Below are 21,560 nucleotides of genomic sequence, written 5' to 3'. Positions count from 1 at the left end.
GACCTGAAAGTGGCAAGATGAAATAAACCCTTTCTTCCCCAAGTTGCTTTTTGGTCATGGTGTTTCATTGTAGCACCAGAAATCCTAACTAAGACAGTCTCAAAACAGATTCCTACTTTCAGAAGACCAGAGGGCATGGACCATGAACTACAGCCTCCGTTCTTCAGTGAAACAAAGACTGGTGGGAGAGTGGTGGGAGTCAGGTGGAATAAGCAGCTTTCCTCCACCCCAGATGAAATGCTCAACGCTATGGGCAGGGCTTTGTAGGCTGGATACGGCCAGCTCTCCCAATGTCACAAAGATTTCAGAAGTCTGAAATGCCCTGGCTTCTGAAGTTACCTCATCTCTAAAAACACTCTTCAGAGACAATCTTAGTGACAAATTGCAGCTGTTCAACCCAGTTTGTAGTCTTTGGTGGGACAGACGCAGTCACTGAACATCACCCTGCTCTATCTGTGTACCCCTTCGACTAGGATCCTCACAGTGACTCTCCATGACTTCCTCTGCTCCTGCATTATTATCTAAAGCTGATGGTATGCACTTGGTAACAGAAACCACGAATTCTTCTTGTTCTGTTTTCCTTTGCTACACAGCAAAAAGACTGGAAAGATCCCAGTGTATTAATGGTGCGACCAGCTCACAAGAGGAAAATGTCATAGTTATTAACACAAGAGGATTTACGTGAGGGGCCACAAACAGGGTGAGTACCTATAGCACAAAAACCAAACTCCGAATTGCTTCAAAACCTGAAGCACTTTGACTGCTGATATGACACCAAAACATAAAAAAATAAAACTTCACACCTGACTTCATGTGATGAGTGGAAACCTAGATGCACTGAAACTATATAAAATTGTCTCCTGCTATGTGTGTATAAGGTACATATGAACCATTATTAGATTTTGAGGTTTGGCTTTCAATCCTAGCCCCAAGATACCTAATTATGTGTTAAGCAGATACTCTGAAATTTGAAGGGAAAAAGAATCCTCAATCTAAAATATTTCTGATCCCAAGCAGATAAAGGATATTCAACCTGTTCAGGAGGTACAAACATGGCAAAAATGGACAATCAAGCACACACACACACACACACACACACACACACACACACACACACACTTCAGAAATCATCATGCTCCGGTACTCACTGTGTACCCAGTGATGGGGCTACCAGAATGCTTCGGTGTTTTCCACTGGACATTGAAAGCTGTACAGTTCAAGGCTCCCAGCTTGATCTCAAGAGGAGGCCCCAACTTGCCTGCCCCAGACAAGAGAGATTGTGTTAGAAGCTCCATGTGGCCCATCTTCAGTTTCATTTATACAAGATTTGAGTGCACACTTATAGACGGAGATCATACTTAAAGGCAATGCAGCCCTCTGACACACCACATCTGCCTCAGACAATCTCACTAGAATTTGACTGCTTAATCCCAACCTGCCGCTAATAGAGAAAGTGGCCTGATACCTTTGATCCATTCTGTAACCTGTGATCATCAGAGACCAGCAAAGTGAAAGATTTACAGTTTGCAGCAGAATGGGTCAAACTCTGTGACTTTCCCATGAGGACTGGAAAAGGGTGGAATAAGATGATCAGTTTTTAATCTACTTATAACATATATGTTGTGTGCATTATATACATACATCTGCTTATATAGCTGATGTATTTATATGGGTTGTTTTGAAAATATGGTTTCTCATGGCTAGTTTTAATTATCAGCTTGACACAATCTAGAATCACCCAAAAGTCTCAATGAAGGATTGTCTACACCAGATTGGACTGTGGGTGTGTTTGTCGCTCTTTATCTTAATGATGTTAATTGAAGTAGGAGGACCCATACTCTATGGGTAGCACTACTCCCCAAGTTTGGATCACGAATTGTGTAGGAATAGAGAAAAAGGTGGCTAGAGAGATGGCTAGAGAGTTAAGAACACTTGCTGCTGCTCTGACAGAGGACCTGGGCTCAGTTACTGGCACCCAGATAGCAGCTCACAACTTCCTGTAACTCAAGTTACTGGGAATTCAACACCCTCTTCTGACCTCAAGGGATACTGCATGCATGTGGTGCACATATATCGATGCAGGCAAATACTCACATACATATAAATAAATAATAAATTAACACATAAATAAATACATGTTAGAGAGTGGAGAGAGGCAACTAGGCACAAACATGCATGCATCAAAGCTTTTTGCTTTTTGGCTATGAATGCAATATGACTAGATGATGCCCTGACTTACCGCCAATAAAGAACTATAACCTGGAACTATAACCTAAAGTAAACCCTTTCTCCTCTAAGTTACATTTGTCAGGGTGTTTTATCACAGCAACAGGAAAAGAAACTAGGACACTATTTTTCTTAAGCACTGCTATGACTGTAAATAATGTATTTTATACTTATAAGACAACATATGGAAGTTGTCAAAATTTGGAACACACACATGCACACAATTATATTATTCAGAATGAGTCCAGTTAGCATTTTAGTAGACCTTCTGTTGGTCACATGCAATTGAAAAAAAAATTTATTCTGTATGTGCATGATACATATAATTTTAGTTATATATCATTTTGTTTATAATTTAGTGATTATGCCTATGTGTACACATTCATAATTTTATATTATATTTTACTTAATTTACTGTCATTAAAATCATTATTTTTAATGACTGTAAATACTCCCATATCATACTAGTTCCATAATAAGCAGTATTTTTCATTCCACTATGATTAGGCACTTTATTTCCCATAATTTACCATTTTAAATAACATTCCATGAGGCAGAAACGTCTTTCCTGTTCAGCATACAGAGTAGGAAATAATCAGAGCTCAACAAACATCCCTCCAGTGAATAAATGTTCTAAAATCTGATTCTCCTTGCTGACTGTGGTGGCTCATGCCTTTAAACCCAGAACACAGGAGGAAGAGACAAATGTATCTCTGTGAGTTCAAGGCCAGCCTGGTCTACAAGGTCATCTCCAGACCAGTCAAAACTATATATAGAGACCACCATCTTGATTTTTTTTTTAATTTTTATTTTCCTGGTGTGTCCAGATGTGATTTTCTTTTAACTACTCTTTTAGAATTCTGTGGTTTATCAGTCAGATATTTGCAATTTACAGAAATCTAGTGTGTCTATTTAAATGGGCCAATTTCTTACTTCTAAGGCTGTTCACCAATGTTCTTATCTCCTCCCATAACTAAGATGTTTTTATTACTTGAGTTATATTAATGGTTTTGAAAAGCTGAGGCAGTTGCTGTTAACCTTGGTATAATACTGCTAATTCGATATTTCATACATATCTTAAAAATGCCTTCAGACATCTCTCACCCTGCTATTCTCATTCTTTCTTGAGTAATTAAATAATTAATTGCTTCACCAATGTTTCCAATAACAGAACTCCACATTTTCAGTTGGACTAACTAATGGAAGCCTGATTCACTTAGCAGGAACTAGGAGGCCAGGAGGCAGCCCCACTTTCCCACAGGTACCTACATTCAGGAACTTAATCGCCAATGATCTTTCTGCCTCTACTAGTGCCGAGATCATTCCTCTCAATGTTTCTGTGAATCTTACACTTCTATGAAAAACTTAAGGCTCCCTTCACCACGTTGGCAGTTCTGAGGATCAAACCTGGGGCCTTGAATATGTCACAAGACTGCTGAGTGATAGCCCAAGTTCTAAAACCTGAGTGGTGTGTTGGGCATGACAGTGCATGACTTTAATGCCAGCACTAGGGAGCTAGAAGCAGGCAAATCTGTGAGTTCAAAGATAGACAAGACAGCAGAATGAGTTCTAGGCCAGCTGAAATTACATAGGGAGGTCCTGTCTCAGAAAACAACAACGACAACAACAAACAAACAAACAAAAAGACCTTCATAAAATTAATTTTTTAAATTAAATATCTAATACTTTTTGGACACTTTGTGTTTTTAAATTTTGTCAATTGAATTATTTTTTTTTCTCATTGTTTTATAAGAACTTTTGATAAGTTAAAGATCTTAGCCATTAAATCAACAATATTTTCTCACTATAACTTTATTATTGGGTCTGATTGTATAATTGCCACTTCAGGCCAGATTCATTGCTGAGTTACAAGGTCTATGCTTAGACAACCTCAAAGGAGGCTGGAAAAATGAGGACAAAGATGGTGGAAATGTTTTAACATTCCTTCAGAAGCATTAAGATAACCAACAGCAGATTTATCTGTAGTCATGGGAACAGGACTTCTCGCTATGCCCTGGGAAAAGTTAAGGTTGATGGAGGCAGGATGCTTGCTTAGTTGAGGAAAAGGGGAGTCAGTCATATTCCTTGTATGTCTGTAATGGTTCAGTCCACAAACTAGAAAACATCCTAAAATCTTTAAGGAAAAAAAGATAGTTACAGAAGTCGGTAGAAGGCCAGAGAATCGAGTATAGTAGTTTCCATCAACGGTTATGATAAGCAGATTGTGATGGAGAGGGACAGATGAGGGATAGATGGATGGATGGATGGATGGGCGGATGGATGGATGGACAGATGGACAGATGGACGGACAGCCAGACACATAGATACATAAGCAGACAGACAGATAGTAGAAAGAAAGAGAGGCAGAAGGAATGAGGTGGGACTTCTACTCTAAAGCCGAGTTTCAGAACCGAGAGGTCCCTACCCTCCCACTGTCAGTTCTGGTTCCACAGCTGCTCCTAGACAGCCAGGAGAGTAATGGACACTGGAATGCTGAGGTCTCCTAGTCTGATGACCCGGCCTGGCTGCAGAAACAGCAGCAGGGGAGTGGCCTCTGACCCGTTCTTGCTCTCTCTCCCTTCCAAGAGCATGTTTGATTGGTAGAACCTAGTTTATATCCAGAATGCTGACTGCAGGGGAGTCGTGTGTGTGTGTGTGTGTGTGTGTGTGTGTGTGTGTGTGTGTGTGTGTGTGTGGCTTTGTTTGTTTCCAAGTCTTTGCACTGCAGTAATGGCTCCTATACAGAAAGTGAGATGGATAGGGAAAATGCCAACCGCAGCACCCATCTTGATATCATAAAAACATAAATTCCAGCAATCTGTCTTTTTTACTGTCATAGTCTCTGGATAGAATTTACACCAAATCGTGCTAGGCATTGGTATGACTCATATTTCAATTGTCCTTTTCACTCATTTCTTCGTTCTTTCAACACATCTAACAAATATAACTTGAGCTTCCTAAATGTGCAAGGGACTGGGTGAGTGAGTGAGGTCACAGTAAGGATAAAAAGATGTGGGCCCACAAACAAGTTAACAAACATTGCAATTGGGTTTAAGGACCATTATTGTTGGGAACAATGTAGCAATTTTGTTGCACCCAGCAAACATACACCTGGTTCTGCCTGATTTGTAAAAACGAGGCAGACAAAATGTGAGTGAGGAAAGTGCCCTAGACAGAAGAAGAAACATCTTGCTTTTCCTCCGGTTGAGGAAGAGCGTCTCCAACCCACATCCACCAGTCTGGGAGCGACAGCTGACTATGCATGAGAGGGAGGGGAGGAAGGATTCAGGATGGCTGTCGGGATTCGGCTTGGGGCCATAGAGAAAAAGGAACATATGACCCCCAGTCAGCTGGAAACACGTTAATGACCTTTGGGAGCCACCTATGGAGATAGGAGTGAGCATGGAAGGTAGCCATGTCAGACATCTGGACCAAGTACCAAAACAATTCCAGACGAACCTGAGACACCTGGGAAATCAAATGACAAGATGTACTTGGATTTCGAGGTCATATTTATTTTTTGGTGGAGGAAATTTCTAAGCTTAAAAGAGGCTAAAAAATAAATCAAAAGAAAACAAGTTGATTCTAAATCATGAAATTTTCATGACGCATTTCAGAAATCACAAAAGGAAAACTCAAACCAGCAGATTGAGGGGTAAGTAATTGCTGCTAAATGGCAGGCCATGGGATATCTTTATTATGAAACGCATAAATATTGATGAGAAAACATACTGAAACCTTAATAAATTAGATATGAAGAGAAAACTCAAACAAGAAGTATAGCCAGTAAACATTCACAGGGAAATATTCAAATTTGTGAGTTATGAAAGAAACGATTTCTAAAAACTGGAAACGTTGGCTTCGCCTGTTAAATTAGGCCAAAATGTTTAAGTGAGAGTAAGGAATGCTGACAAGAGTACGTGCACGTACTGCCTTCCAATAATCAGGTATGGATGCAAATGAGAATGCGGGCGTGTTGGAAGACCGCGTGGCAATATCAGTGGCGTCCACAGCCATGACTCTGTCTCCTGTCTTTTGGCTCCTAGAAGTGTGATGAACTGCCTGAGGGGAGAGTCTGAAAAGAAGAGAAGGCTGCACCGGCAAGATGCTCTGCATAGCACCTCTCGGGGTACAGGGACACCATAAGGATCTAAATGTGCAGGGACAGGGTAATAGCCAGGTTGATTATACTACGTCTCCCAGACAACACATGGGGTTGTGTCACACACATGTGCCACCTTGGTTTGGATTCACCTGGGGAAAAAAGACATTAGTGCAGAAACGAGTAACTCCAGACAGAGTGTGTGGCTTCCTTGATATTGTTATTTCAATTAATTCAACGATAGAATTGTGCTCTCACTAAATGAGATTTGACCAACGAGCAGCACAGCTATGGAGGGGTTAGCATGAGGAGAAACTGAGTCAAAGTATGAAGGAATTCTCCCCACCACCCGTGGAACTCTTCCATACACCTGAATTTATTTCCATCTAAAAGCATGTGTACAGAACAAGGCAGGAATCACACCCTGTTCATGCCTGTAATATACAGTGTAATTCTTTACAATTTTACACTATATTTTATAATAATACAGTGTAAACGTTAAGAAATGTGCCCAGATGACCATAGTGCTTTGATTACAGCCCTATGATGGATTTATTTGAAAACTAACTTGATGGCAAGAGAAAATGATTGATTGTGACATTTAGGCAGATGAGATTAAGGACTATTTACTTCCCTATTTACTTCTATTTGACAAGCTTTACACCATGTTAGCATCCTGGTTTCTCACATTTTAAAGAAATTTCTTGCAAAAAGTATTTTTTGCATCTAAAGGTCAGAACTGTGGGGTTAGGAGTCCAGCCGAGGCCCCCGGTTACGAAGGAAATCTGAGAGGTATGGCCAAGTTTGCACCAGCCGGTTAGAATGAACAGAGCTGTCGCAGGTCTGCAGTCTCATTTCCTCTATTGAATGATAAGGCCAAATACAGTTTGTAATCAATAATGCAGATTTGCTCTCCCCAACAAAAGGTAATAGACCTACTTCAGCTTATGGACCCATGTCTCATGACATCCATCACAGTCAACTCAAGACAACCAGGAAGGAGGCTGTTAGGGGCATTAAAATGTCACATGGAATTGCCTACTGGCTGTGACTGAACCTCTATCAGGGAGTGGCTGGCTGCAAAGGACACAGGACACCCCCTCCCGACACATACACACTCCTTGCTATTCAATGGCTGGCTATAACTAAGGCAGGAGTTTGCGTCATCCTTCCTACTCTCTTTTAGATTCATTAAGGAAGTTCTGGTCAGGAATGGGGTCTCATAAACATGTCTGTCTCCTTGGGCTCCTAATCCCAAGAGAGGGCTAATTCAGGATGGCAATTTTAGCCAGCTGCCTCTTGGCTATCAACATCATAAGGTTTTTCATCACCATGAAGGGAGGGCAGCCTTTCCCTGCTTCTTTTCATTCAAGAAGCAGTTGTCTACAGCGTGGTTCCGGCCAGAGGATAGGATTCTAGGGCTTGTATCCAGGACACACAAATGGCAGCTAGAAGAACTAGAGACTCCCCAAGCCATGTCTGCAGGCTGAGTGTGACATCTCTGTGTATTTGTTTGACCTGTTCTGGAGGGCAAGGCAGACTGTCAGCTGGTGTTCTTTGAAGCTGTAGTTGCTGCACAGGAACGTTGCTTACAGAGAAATTCCGTGACTCCTGGGATATGGAAGGGCAGGCTACAGGCAGGGATAAGGCAGCCCATGGTGTCACCCCTGGGGTAGAGATAAACTCCAGTCAGGAAAGCATGGTGGATCTAGAAGGACCAGAGGAACCATCAACCAAAGGGAGGAAACAGGCTTGTATCAACTTCAGAGACAAGAAGGCATGAGGGTATGGTCTTCACAGCCATAGACGATCACAGTAATCCCTTCCCTAAAAGCTCCTCCAGCCACAATAGAAACTCTCTTCCCATCTCTACACTCTCGGAGTCATCAAAGCGGATTCAGACTTTATGTAAGGCATACAAAAGCCAGTGTTGGCTCTCCAAGAACTCTCTGGGAAGCAGAAAGAGTTTGATCTCAATTAGGCTGAGAGCTTGTCTGTTATGGTGAGGACACATAGCAGTGTTCCCCCAACATCAACCCCCGCCCCCCAACAGTGAGCCACTCACGTCTGGGGCAAACAAGAATCAAGCACCAAGACAAAACATAATGTTTCCATCTTGACGTTGATGGCTGTAGATGATGCAATTGTGTTCCACATAGAAAAGCAGTGTTGAGGAAGTGGAATAAACGAGCACCATTCACTAATAAAGCAAGCCCTGAACACAGCCCTGAAGCTGCGTTCTTGTAAGCTAAGTGCTGCATCTCCAAAGAGATAACTAAACAAAAGCCACTTCTTTGCCGGGAGGAGCTATTTCTGAGATTCCTTCTCTGGAAAGTTAAAAAACAAACAAACAAAAAATAACACACACACATACACACAGAGTATTAGTTTTTTGTTTTGTTTTGCATTAGAAACTTCCAAATAATTAGATCAATTTCTTATGGTGATTTTATTTTGTAAAATACTTCAACTTACTGAGCAAAATTCATCTCGGATTCAATTAGTTTTGCAATCCAATTCATAAAACCACTTCAAATGCAAACCAAAACATGGTCTGTGACAGAAACACGTGGCCAGCTCCCCGTTATTTGATTTTCAGGGAGTGAACCACATTATGGTCACTGATGCAGTAAAAAGTGCCTGGCTAACCAAAAATAGCAAATTCTGAATAAGAAAACAAACCCACATTTGTGTCTTCTGAAGAGTGTTCTATTGTTACTACAATACTACAGTAGCGTTTTAAAGATGTGACTAAATTCCCCGCACAGAAAATGTTTCCAAGTTAATGCCTGCAAGGCAGCAGAAACCTGACTTTAAAGCACAGAATAGGGGTTGTTCTACTCAAGCCAGGGTTTGAGGAATGCCCAGACACCAGATCGCAAGAGGTCTTGTCTTCCAGAGCCCTGTGAGCCTCTTTGTGTGAGGCAGCCCATGGCTGTCACAGTCAGGCTCCCCTTTGAAGTCCACTAATACAAAGTCTAACACTGGAACTCAGGCCATCATTCTGGCGTGCGGGATGACAAGGTTAGGATATGGGCTGAGGCATCCATGGGTACATGTGCCTGACCCCCACACGGAAACTGGAGTGGGGGCTCAAGCTAGCTTCTCACATTGTCTAAGAAAGCAAGAAAGAAGGTTGAACATTTCCACCATGGGTACCTATCACCATACACATGCATGCACACACACACAGGCACTCACACACACACACACACACACACACACACACACACACACACAGGCACTCACACATACACACAAGCACACACATACACAGAAGTTTACACACATTACACAGATACACATAAATGCCGATAAGTAACATGCTCATCCTTCCCTACAATCATAGTACCCTACAACTCATGTACCAATTGGGGGCAGAGAAGTACAGACTATGAATCCTGCCCCCAATTTGGTACATTTTTGGTACATTTGGACAAGGTTGCAGCGTAGAAGCTTTACTGGCAGGCAATTTCAACCTACGGCTACTGGGCCAAACTCACCCCAGGCTAATTATGAATGTGTCCCAATTTACTTAAAAGTTTGAGATTTGTTTTCCTCAATCACAAACACACCAAATGTCCAATATTGCAGGCTGGATCCCTCATCTTCTCCCTGTATATGTCCCCTCTTCTAATGTACCGTGTAGCTGGGACACCAGGGCACACTGTCAAGTCCCCTTCTCTCTTCTGTCTCATATGGACTCTCTGTGCCACTCCTGACACTCATAGACTGTAAGCCTCATGAGGCCAGGGACATTTGGGACCCCCCTCCAGTCTTCTTTCATCCTGTGTGCTGGCCCAGTGTAGACATGGGAGGCTAAGTAAACAATTGACTGAGTAAATCCCTGTTCCCTTTGCGCTGCACCTGGGACCCTAACCAGTCTCCTTTCCATCTATACTCACACCTCTAAATTAACCACAGACCTGGATTTACTCTTCCAGGTGCAATGTTTTCACAGCCCACTGCAGACATGCATGGAGCCTCTCTCAATCCCCAGAAATACTATCACAGTTGAGGTTGAAAACCTTTTGCCCTATGCTAGTTAGTGACTTGCTGGGATTGGAATATGGTTCAGTGTTCTTCCTTTTCATCTAAAGTTCAGCCTCATTAGTCTCTCTCTCTCTCTCTCTCTCTCTCTCTCTCTCTCTCTCTCTCTCTCTCTCTCTCTCTCTCTCTCTCTGTGTGTGTGTGTGTGTGTGTGTGTCGTAAGAGTTATTTCTTCCTTTCTACCATTTGGTTCTGGGAACTGAACTCTTAACAAGGCCCACCTTTCCAAAGAAGGCATTGAGAGGCAGAGGGAAAACCCAAGGTGTTGTGTTCCATGTTGTGTGCCCACAGCCACAGGCAAGAAAGAGGCCTTTGGAGGGACTAAGGATCATAAGTCTGTGACCTGTAACCAGCCTTCATCTTCTGATGGCCTCAGAGAAGGTGGCCTGTATCTACAGAAAACTCCCCCCCCCCCAATGTCACTGGCTTGCTACTAGAACAAAGCATCTTTGGGGGCTATTGTGCCCACAGGCAGGGTCATTGCAGATAGAATATTGCCATTAGGATGTCAGAGGTGATCATTGCAGGCAAATCCAAAGTGAAGGCTCCCTGAAGCAGCCAAGAGAAACAGTTTGCACAGCTCCAAAGTATCATACCAGAAATGTTTGCAAACAGCTGTCAAGGTTTTTCACGTTCACAAACTCTACAACATGGAGCCTGTCATAGTCCGTGAAGGCAACCATAACAAAATACCATACGCTGGTATTAAAAACAACAGAAATGTGTTTCTCATACCTATACACCAGGGAGTCCATGGTTAAGTCATGGCAGGCATGGTGTCTAGTGAAGCCTTCTTTCTGGTTCATACATGATACCTTCTTGCTGGATCCTTATATGGTAGAGAGGAGGCTGACATTTTTCATCCTCTGTTAGGGGATACTAATGCCAGTTGTGAGAGATGTACCCTCATGACCTGGTCACCCTCCAAATGCCCTACCTTTGAACTCTCTGGGGACTTAGTGTCCACATATAAACCCGGAGGAGTCAAGAATCCACTCTGGAGTAGAGCTAAACCCCTCATCAGGGCTGAACCAGGCTAGCCACGTGTCAGATAGGATGAAATGAGATGAGAAGAGTATGCCACTTCTGACAAACCTAAATTAAGTGTCACCAGGAAAATAATAACCCATTTGAAAAGCATCAATGTCCCGAAAGACGAAAACAAACTGAGCATCTGCCACTGACAGCATTAAAGAGATGTGACATCAAAAGGCAGAGTGGGATCCTGGATTGGATTAAAAATAAAAGGTAGCGGGGAAAATGGGTAGAGTTTGAATAATAACTTTCTGTCGTTAATAGCACTGTATTGATGTTAATTTCTTAGAGCTGATAACTGATCACCATGGTAATGTAAGACATTTACATCAGAAGACGCTGAATAAAGGCTCTATGGAAACACTACTGTGTAAGTCTGAAATCTATGTGAAATACACACTTTGGTAAACTGGAAATTTCTTGCAAGTAAAATGAGCAAAGAGAAAAGGCATCATTCTTTTTGTCATCACAACCCCAGTAAGGGATCCTGGTTGCCCAGGCAGGAGCCTCCTCACCTGGCTGCCTGAAGCTGACTGTCTAAGCTGCAAAAGCAATAACACAAAGCCATCCAGCATGGAGGACCGATGGCGTTCCCAAGGTACCACCCCTAGCTAAGGAGCTATTCACAATTGATGGCTGCCGGTGGGAGGAGTTACTTTTCCTTAGGTGTCTGCCTGCTGGTGGGTTCCTCATGACCCGATGCACGATCCCAAAGGCATACATGTGTGGACAGCACTAATTAGACTCAGGGATCTCAAAAGTTAAAAAAGCCAAAGGAGGAGGCTATGAACATGTGATGGGTAATCCTGGGAGGAGCTGGAACTGATAAGGGTTGGACATGATAACAAGACACTGTATACATACATTAAATGTATTTAATTTAGTTAAAAATTTATTTTTTATTTAAAATTCAAAAATTGAGTTTAAAAAAATATTTGCAAGACCACAAAGTTGATCCTTTCTCCTAGTGCCACTTAGAGCACTAGAATGCCACACCAATTCTTTGGTAAATGCAGCTTTCCTTCCTTTTCCTATCTAAAACCAATGCCAAACTAAATCTCCCTCCCCACCTCCCACCCCCTTTTTTATACCCAAACACTGGTTTCTGGTAACACAGGTAGCACTGGAGGACTGCTGGGAACCTGACCTAAAAAGCATCTGCCCCCTTGCTTTTTTTCTAACTCTGTGTGTATGTGTGTTGGGGGATTTTTGAGACAAGGTCTCACTATGTAGCCTTGAAAGGCCTGGAACTCACTATAGATCAGGCTAGCCCCAAGCTCACTAAGATCCACCTGTCTCTGCTGAGTGCTGGGATTAAAGGTGTGAGCCACCATGCCCAGCCCCAACACCCAATCTTTATGGTTTTCCTAAGGCACATCCTGGCCAGCCCTCACTTGTAGTCCCTTCCTGGCAAAACCAGGTCTTGGAGAGCATAGAGCCCAACCATCCGTGAACCTTATTGTGGCTTATAGTATGGCTTATTATATACAATTGCAAAGGGCTTAGAATCGTTTCTCGGCCTTTTGGCTAAGATCAAGTGCAAAGGGCTTAGAACTCGTTGTCTTTCAGAGAATAAAGACTACAGCCATTTGAGAGTGGAAAGGAAAGCAGTGGCCTCCCTTTACCCTGAAAGCTGGTGGCTTTTAAAATTCCTGGTAAGTTCACAGGTCTGGCCCACAAACTTGTTAAGTATGATCTCCTGGCAACCACCTCCATCAATGTCACCTTGACATCTTATGCCGAGTGCACTCAAGCCCAGAAGACACACTTGGGAAAATAAAAACTAGATTCTTCTTCCTAGAAAACACAAACTCCTAGGCCAGAGATACTGCATGGTAAGAGACCTGCATGCCTACTGCAGCCTACTCCCTCTCAAGCAGTTCAGCAGCTGAGAGCTTCAGGGATGACATACCTGGGCTGCAGCTCTCTACTTGCTCGGCTGCATACAACATAACATGCATTACCCCTTTTAACTCTCCAGATTGAGCTGCGATGCAGGCATCAGTATACCTATTTTTCAAATGAGGTGCAACAAGTTCAAGGTCACAGAAGATGAAGCCAAGATTTTTACCACAGACTCTCACTCCAAAATAGATGTTTGCAATTACTGCTAGGATCCTGAGATAAAATAATACCACAGGAATGTTGCAAAGAACAGATTTACTACATGATAGCAACTGCCAGCAGAAGTCACATATAAATATATACTTATTCACTTGGCCCATGGACCAAAGAACATTTTGATGTTTTATCCCCATCCTCAGATTTGGGATTCCAAAGCAAGACTTTTCTACACAAGAGGGGGGCCAGTTTAATTGGACTTCATGCCAACGAAGTAATGGTAATCAGGCGAAGTGGAGTCATGTGGATTTCAGAAAGCCCAATGTAATAAATTTAGCTTGTAATAGGGAAGATATGCTACATCTTTTATAAAAATCGCCTAAGTCACAAAAGCATGGAAATGAAGAACAATAATAGTGCACTGAGCACTTTAGACTAGACGAACTTTCAGCTATAGTTTTCAGAGATTTAGATGTGTTCACTCACACAATCCTCTAACAGCCCTAAGGCAGGCACTACCTTAATTTACGTGTGAGGAATGTAAGGGACGGAGAAGTCAAGACCCTGTTCTCAAGTAATGAAGACAGGCAAGCAGTGTGGGGCTTTGAAGGACAAGTGCTCCCCCATCGGCTTAGCTCTATGATCACTTGGTTTAGTTGGTGGCATTGTTTGGGGAGGTGGTGCAACCTGGCTGGAAGAATTACATCACTAGAGGTGGACTTTTGAGAATTTATAGCCTGTTCCTACTTCAAAGTTGCTCCCTCTTCACTTCCTGTTTGTAGTTGAAGACCTGATTCCTCTGCTTTCTGTTCCCGCCATCATGCCTGCCATTGGCTGCCTGTCAGTCATTCCTCACTGCCATAATGGAGCTAAGATATCCTGCTGGAAGTGCAAGCCAAGATAAACATCTTTTTTTTCCTGATAAGTTGTCTTGGCCATGGCATATTATTGCAGCAACAGAAAAATAACTAATAGAAGCAGAGGCATTCTAGAGACTGGGCACCAGGAAATGAAGTACTGGGCTTTTGTTTGTTTGGGCTTTTGGGGGGAGGGGTCTTGTTTGTTTGTTTGTCCATTTTTGTCTGACAAGGGATGGAGACTAGATAGACATAGGGACCAGGGAATCATAACCTCTCACTGGAAAGAAATACAATGTGGTCAGAAATCCTAGAGGGAACTTGTTCCGAGCCCAAAACCAGAGTTCAAGACGAATGCAGTTACTCACCCAAAGAATCGGAAAACCTGTAGTGTATACGAGTAATAAAAGTGAATAGACACTTGACGGAGCAGATGCTGTACTTCAGTAATTTGCATGTGTTTTCTCCACCAGTCTTCAGGAGAACCCTATTTTATGCATAGGGAAAGTGAGGTTGATGGAGATACAACAGCTTGCCCACTGGATGACACGCCTTCTTCTCCAACTATGAGTGGCAGGGAGGAGTTGAGACTGGTTGTCCTAAGAAACTAAAACTCCCAACCATAGGCTCCATGGTCTTCTCTCTGGTTGAAGGGGCACCAACTTCTAACATAACTAGCTTCATGCCATCTGTGCCATGTTTGCCCCATCGAGAGCAAGAATTGCCCCATTTAGGGCAAGAAGGTCTTTCTTACAATTAACTGAGAAAGTATAAGGGACTCTCACGTATCAACTTTTTTTTCCCCAGAGCGGAGGACCGAACCCAGGGCCTTGCGCTTGCTAGGCAAGTGCTCTACCACTGAGTTAAGTCCACCAAGCCCTAACTTTTTAAAGACAACATGAACATAATAATGTGTGTCTGTGGGATGAATGGTGTTATCGTCAATGACAGATCGTCAATGATGGGCAGAAGTTGCAGAATACTAGGGTGTCCATCGGGACTTAAGTTCCCAATGAAAATAAAATCAAATCAGCCTAACTGAAATGATGAGACGGGAGGATCTTTCTATTTTCCAACACAAGCAAATCATGTTATGATATCAGAGAAGAGAGGAATCATTAAGACTAGAATTACTGTGCTGATAACTCCTGAGTTAGAAAATCAATACCCAGTCAATGAGATCTGTGATCTCATTGAGATCTGCTACCTCAAAGAGACATGTTTGAATAAATTACAAGGTTAAATCATTCTGCATGTGCCCCACTGATGCCCTAGCAGTTATCTATCTTAATTATCTAATTTAATTTAAGGATCTGACTTAATTCGTGATATACCAACTACTAAGTATTTTGATTCACTTTCTGTTATCAGTCAGGACAGGCTAAGTGGTGCTGCTCTAACAGATGAGCCACAAGCACCATGGCTTAAGACAAGAGGGATTAGTAACAATTTACAAATCACTGAGGGTTGGTTGGCTATAGCTCTCCTCCCATTCTGTCCCCATCATGGAGCTCAGACCAAAATTTGGAGCAAGGTGAACCATGAACTCACTAATCAAGCTGTTTCCAAGGAGTGACAAAAGTTACTAGCTCATCTCTCATTGAACAGTGTTAGTCATATGATTCACCCGACTTGGTTGACCACCATTATGTATTAACAATAACAGTCTATCAAAGTTTGAAGACCACAGAACACGGGAAAATCAGTCAGAAAATTAAACAGTAGTGGGAGTCCCTTAGGTCCTGTACAGGTGACCCAATGTTTGGAAGCCCTTCAAAGACACATCTACGCTACTAAGTACCTGTTTTCAACAAACAGTGATCATTGTGTGGCCTTCTCAGGCTCAAAGATGAACAAGAAGAATACAATCATTAGGCATTTCTAAGCATCCATTGCCCTTACCCTCACGTTCATACAATGTGCTAGCTCTGCTGGGCATTCTTGAAATAGTGGACTTAAAAGGTCCTTCAACTATAATTAAAACACTACGGAACTGGCATAGGAATGGACAGGAAGATCAATAGAACAGGACAGATAGCCCTAGAACATATAAAAACTTAATTTATGATAAGAAAGGCATCTTGGATCAATGGGGAATGGAAGAATTATTCCTCGGATGGCATTAGGACAGTTGGCTAGCAAATTAGAAGAGAAAATCAATCTCCAGCCTTAATTCATACTCTATACAGACATAACTTCAACTCCAGATGGATTAAAGAATTGAGAAATAAACATTTGTAAAGTCATAAAACAAGGACATTCTCTCCAGTCACCCTCAGCCACTCCAGCATTATTACATCTAAGTTTTCACTTAGACAAAATCATACACAAAATAAACAGATTGCAGAGCTGTTTTTCAAAACATTTCTTATGTGAGAAGAATGCCAAAGATAAAAATACCACTTAAGGATAAATATTTACAAACCAATAGAAGATTAATATCATTTGACACACAAGGAGCTCATGCAAAACACAAAAGAAATACGTTAAGGTCCACAGAGGGAGAATGGGACTTCAAGAGACAAATTACCGGCAACAACAGAATTTAAACACACACATAAGACAAATATTTAGAACACATGAGTAATTAATGAAGTACAGTTCTTACTGAGTCCCTGGAGGCAACTGTTTCCTGTAATTGAAACAAGGTACTGGCCAGTTGGTGCCACAGGTAAAGGCACTTTTCCACCAAGCTGAGTTCAATTCTCAGCACCTACATGGTGGAAGGAGAGAGTGAACTATACAAAGTTGTCCTCCAACTTCTACATGCACGCTTATGCACATCCTCATACACACACACACACACACACACACACACACACACACACACAAAAAAAAAAAAAAAAACATACATTTAAATGAAACTAGTTGGGTTTTAGTTTGTTTTGCTTTTAAATCATAACATCTCACTATGTTGCCCTGCCTGGCATGAAACTTGTCATGTTGACCAGGCTATTCTTGAATGCGCTGAAATCCTCCTTGTGCCTATGACTGCCTCCTGAAGCTGGGATTAAAGTATGTGCCACCATGCCAGGCTGAAACAAATTTTTAATAATGATAAGCTCTCTAGGAACATTTTGTATACATCATTTTAATTTGATACAATTATTTTTGTGTTTGTGGTGGGGGAGACGGAACTCAGGATTTTGTACAGATGAGGCAAGCCTTCTCCCTGGGCTATATCCCAGCGTTTGGTTTTCTCTCACAAGGTCTCAGTGTAGCTTAGGTTGACCTCAAACTTGTTTTCTCCCTCTCTTGGGTTCCAAGTGCTGAGAGTGCAGGAAGCACTATCATGCATAGTTTGGTATTGCTCTTAAAAAGTAGATAGACAATGTAAGACCTTAAATATATACCAATATGCCCAAATATAATTCTAACATTCTGTATCGAATAATTAATCTTATGTAGAAAAAACAAAGTTTTTGTATAAATATGTTCATCTTAATATACTCAGAATAAACAAAAATTCAAACAGCAAGAATGTGGAAGTGGATTATGGTCACATATATGTGCATAATGACCTGCCACTTAAACAATGCTTATCAAGAGGTCGTAATAAGAAGGTGGAAATGATTGTTTTCTGATGTATTTGAGCAAAGCAGTCTCTATAATGAATGTAAACACAACACATGAGTATACATATAACATATGACTGTACAAATGCCACATGAGCATACATATAACACATGACTGTACATATGCCACTTGAGTGTATATATAGCACATGACTACAAGCAATACAAGGTTGGTTGTACATGCAACACGAGTGAAAATACAACACACAGCTATACACACACATACAGTGGTATATAACACATGAGTGTACATACAATACATAAGTGCATACACAACACAGGACTGTACATATAATACAGAAGTGTACACACAATGCATGATTATATAAACCAGAATAATTTTTCTGAGAAAATAATATTTTTCTGAGAAAATTATCAACAAAAATTTTATTGAGAGTTTTTCCAAAGTGGTTACATTTTCTTTCTACTTTTTCAAATATTTTAATTTTCATTTTAAAAGCGTGTGTAGTTTCTTGAAGATAGATAAGCATCTTAACAGCTGATAATAATGGAGAATTGGAGGCTGAAGAGATGGCTCAGAGGTTAAGCACACTGGATACTCTTCCAAAGGTCCTGAGTTCAATTCCCAGCAACCACATGGTGGCTCACAAACCATCTGTAATGAGATCTGGTGCCCTCTTCTGGCCTGCAGGGACATATGCAGGCAGAACACTGTGTACATAATAAATAAATAAATCTTAAAAAAAAATGGAGTTTGCAGGTGTCCACCTCAATGGGATTCACATGATAATGCTGCTGGTGGTGGTTTATCCAATATATCCATTGCCAGTTTATTCCATAGCAGACACCCTATAAAGTTACTCTTATACATTGCAGTCATTACCATGAAAGAAAGTGAGACTTTGATATTTTGACCGTGGCAGTGAGAGCAGCAGGAATGGAGCTCCAGTGAGCTCAGGCATCTGACTTTGAAGCCAACCCCACCCCAACCCCCCACCCCACCCCAACCCCACCCCCACCCCCAACCCCAATCTCTCGAGAAAATTGCCACGGTGCACATTTCATTGCCCTGGTGCCCCTTTTTTACTTAGAAAGTGTACGATCCGTGGCAATTTTCTCTTCATCCTGTTTCTTTGCCTTTTGTGTGTTCCTTCCTTGGCCCTAGAAATTCTAAGATGGCCGCTTTGCTCCAAGCTTGTGGTTTGATAAAGATCTTGGAGGCTGTAAGAGACTTCCAATGTTTTATAAACGATTTTCATTTCGTTTTTTTGCTGTCTTTACTGGCCAATCAGAAAGCAATCCCCAAACTCGAGAAGAGTGTCTCCATCAATGGACGAATGAATAAAGATAAGGCGGCGTGTGCACACTGGACTACTACTCAACCTTTAAAAGCAAAGGAAAGCTTGCCATGGGTAACAGCACAGATGAACCGGAAAGACACGGTACTGGGTGAAATAAGCCAGGCAGAGAGAATTACCATGAGCTCTCACTCCTGTGAATCTAAACATGATGACCTTGCAGAAGCAGAGGGCTGAGTGCTGGAGACCCCGGGTGGAGACTGGAAGGAAAAGGAAGATGTTAGGCAAAATCTACAGCATTTCAGTTATGGGGGGAATAAGTTCAAGAGCTCTACAGTGCAGTCATGAGAGTTCAGAGTATTGTATACTTGGAGATAGGTATTGTGACACATCAGGAGAGGGGAAAGAGGAGGGATGGAGGGAGGGGAAGGGAGGGGGAGGAGGGAGGATGGTGGCAGCTGTTCTGCAGTATGTAGCTGCCCAAGAAGGATGTTATTCAAGTTTCTACAGGATCATGGTTCAGATTCGTTTCTTGAGAGCATAAATCACTGGGAAACATTAAAAATGTAGCTAATGTTAATAAGGACCATTTGGTTTTAGCCTATAACCATCTTCTTGAAAGTAAGCATTCCAAGGGTACTGAAACTGTAACTGAAGCGTCTGAGCAAGTGAAAGATGTGAAGCTTGATGACGATAAACCCAAAGAAACCAAGTCTGAAGAGACTCTTGATGAGGTCCACTGAAATAAACAAAATCGGGTCTAAAAAAAGGAGATAATCCAACTTTCCAAAAAGGGAGATGTTGTTCACTGCTGGTATACAGGGACACTCCAGGATGGGACTGTTTCTGATACTAATGTTCAAACAAGTTCAAAGAAGAAGAAAAATGCTAAGCCTTTAAGTTTAAAGGTCAGAGTAGGCAAGGTTATCAGAAGCTGGGATGCTCCTGACAGAAGTAATGGAAGGGAGGACGGACTGGAGATTGAACCAGAGTGTGCCCGATCCAAAGAAAGAACAGCCTGAGGCTAAAATTCCACAAATGCCAAACTCAGTCTTGAAGTGGAATTAGGAGATATTGACTGAAACCAATGCTTCAGATCCGAAGACATCAGCAACAATAAAGACTTGGCCTTGAAGCTTAATGTGACTAATTAGAGCTCATTACTATTGGAAGGGAAAAGTCACTGGAAAATTCGAGGAGTTAACGCTTGTTACTTGATCCCAGTTTTTGAAAAATGTAATCCCCTGGAAGTCCCTTTAAGTCTCTGATTTTTCACTATAGCTGTGTAAAGTATTAAAGAGAACTATTTTTTCCTTTACCTCATATTATAAACTAAAAGGCTCAATAAAGATGTCATGGATTGTCTTGGAAAACAATGAACAACACCAATAAAAAAAAAAACCCAGAGGGCTGCAGCATATAAAATAAGATCAAGCTTTTTCTATCTTGGGTTAAGGAGACTCACAGAAAGAAACATTTAAGACCCCTCTAAAGTCTACTTCTCTTCCTCCAGTCCCTCCTCTCTCATCATCATCATCTTCTTCTTCTTCTGTATGGCTACTTTTGTTTTATTATTTCAATAGTGTTGAGTGTTGAATCCAGCACCTCACATACTAGGCAAGGCATATATTTCTGAACTACACATTTCCAGTCCCTAGCTACCCATTTACCAAAAAATCAGTTTATGTTCTGAGTCCTTAAAACTTTTTTAATTTAAACTTTGGAGCAACTCCCAAATGCAAACATTGAATGCCTTGGTTTCTGTATGAGGAAACCCAAGGGAATATAAGAAACAGGTTTGGGTCTCATGTTAGAAGAAGCCAGAGCATCTAGTTTCAAAACCAGTACTCTGGACCAAAAGGCAAGCTTTGCACTCCTTCTACAGGCCAGACCTCAGCATGAAGAGAGTCTCATGAGCAGACAGTATCCAGCAAGAACTTCACCATACATCTTCCAGGACACGGGCCTATTGATGGGCAGGACTTCCCGGGTCTTCAAAGGATAGGAAAAGAGGGAGAAGCTAGGTTGGCTGCTTGCAAGATGCTAATAAGAGCTTTGTGGTTGTACATTTTTATATGGTAATGGCTAAATCTTCCAGTTAGCAGCTGTGAGAAAAAGAGGTTTTTGCAAGGGGCTGCTTGAATACAGAGGAAAAAAAAATCTGTCTGTTTTTTCCTAAGGGATGGCTTTCCAAGGACATTTTTTTTCTGGGAAACTATTTATTCCCACATAGAACTACAGGGATTGAATAACCAGTCCCCCAAAAAGCTAAAAGCAACTTAGACCAGAAACCACAGCAATCCAGAGAAGTACCAAGATAGCAGTCATGGTCTAGGAAGGTCACACACCACTCTAAATACTACAGGGCAACAAGATCAGAAGTCAGTGTAACTCT

The 21,560-nt window shown here is 41.8% G+C and overlaps 1 protein-coding gene and 1 pseudogene across 2 annotated transcripts in view; one reads left to right on the top strand and one right to left on the bottom strand.

Moving 5' to 3' along the window:
• Nucleotides 1–21,560, bottom strand: part of Egflam (EGF like, fibronectin type III and laminin G domains) — a 181,296-nt gene that overhangs the window by 115,461 nt on the left and 44,275 nt on the right. For both annotated transcript variants that reach the window (XM_037209404.1, XM_037209405.1), the window contains exon 2: nt 1,149–1,258. In XM_037209404.1, the coding sequence (XP_037065299.1) occupies nt 1,149–1,258 (110 nt within the window). The remainder of the gene's footprint in view (nt 1–1,148; nt 1,259–21,560) is intronic.
• LOC114697323 lies at nt 6,176–20,187 on the top strand (annotated as a pseudogene).

This window comes from Peromyscus leucopus, chromosome 11 (genome assembly GCF_004664715.2).
Source record: "Peromyscus leucopus breed LL Stock chromosome 11, UCI_PerLeu_2.1, whole genome shotgun sequence".
NCBI lineage: Eukaryota > Metazoa > Chordata > Mammalia > Rodentia > Cricetidae > Peromyscus > Peromyscus leucopus.
This window is presented reverse-complemented; position numbering and strand designations above follow the sequence as displayed.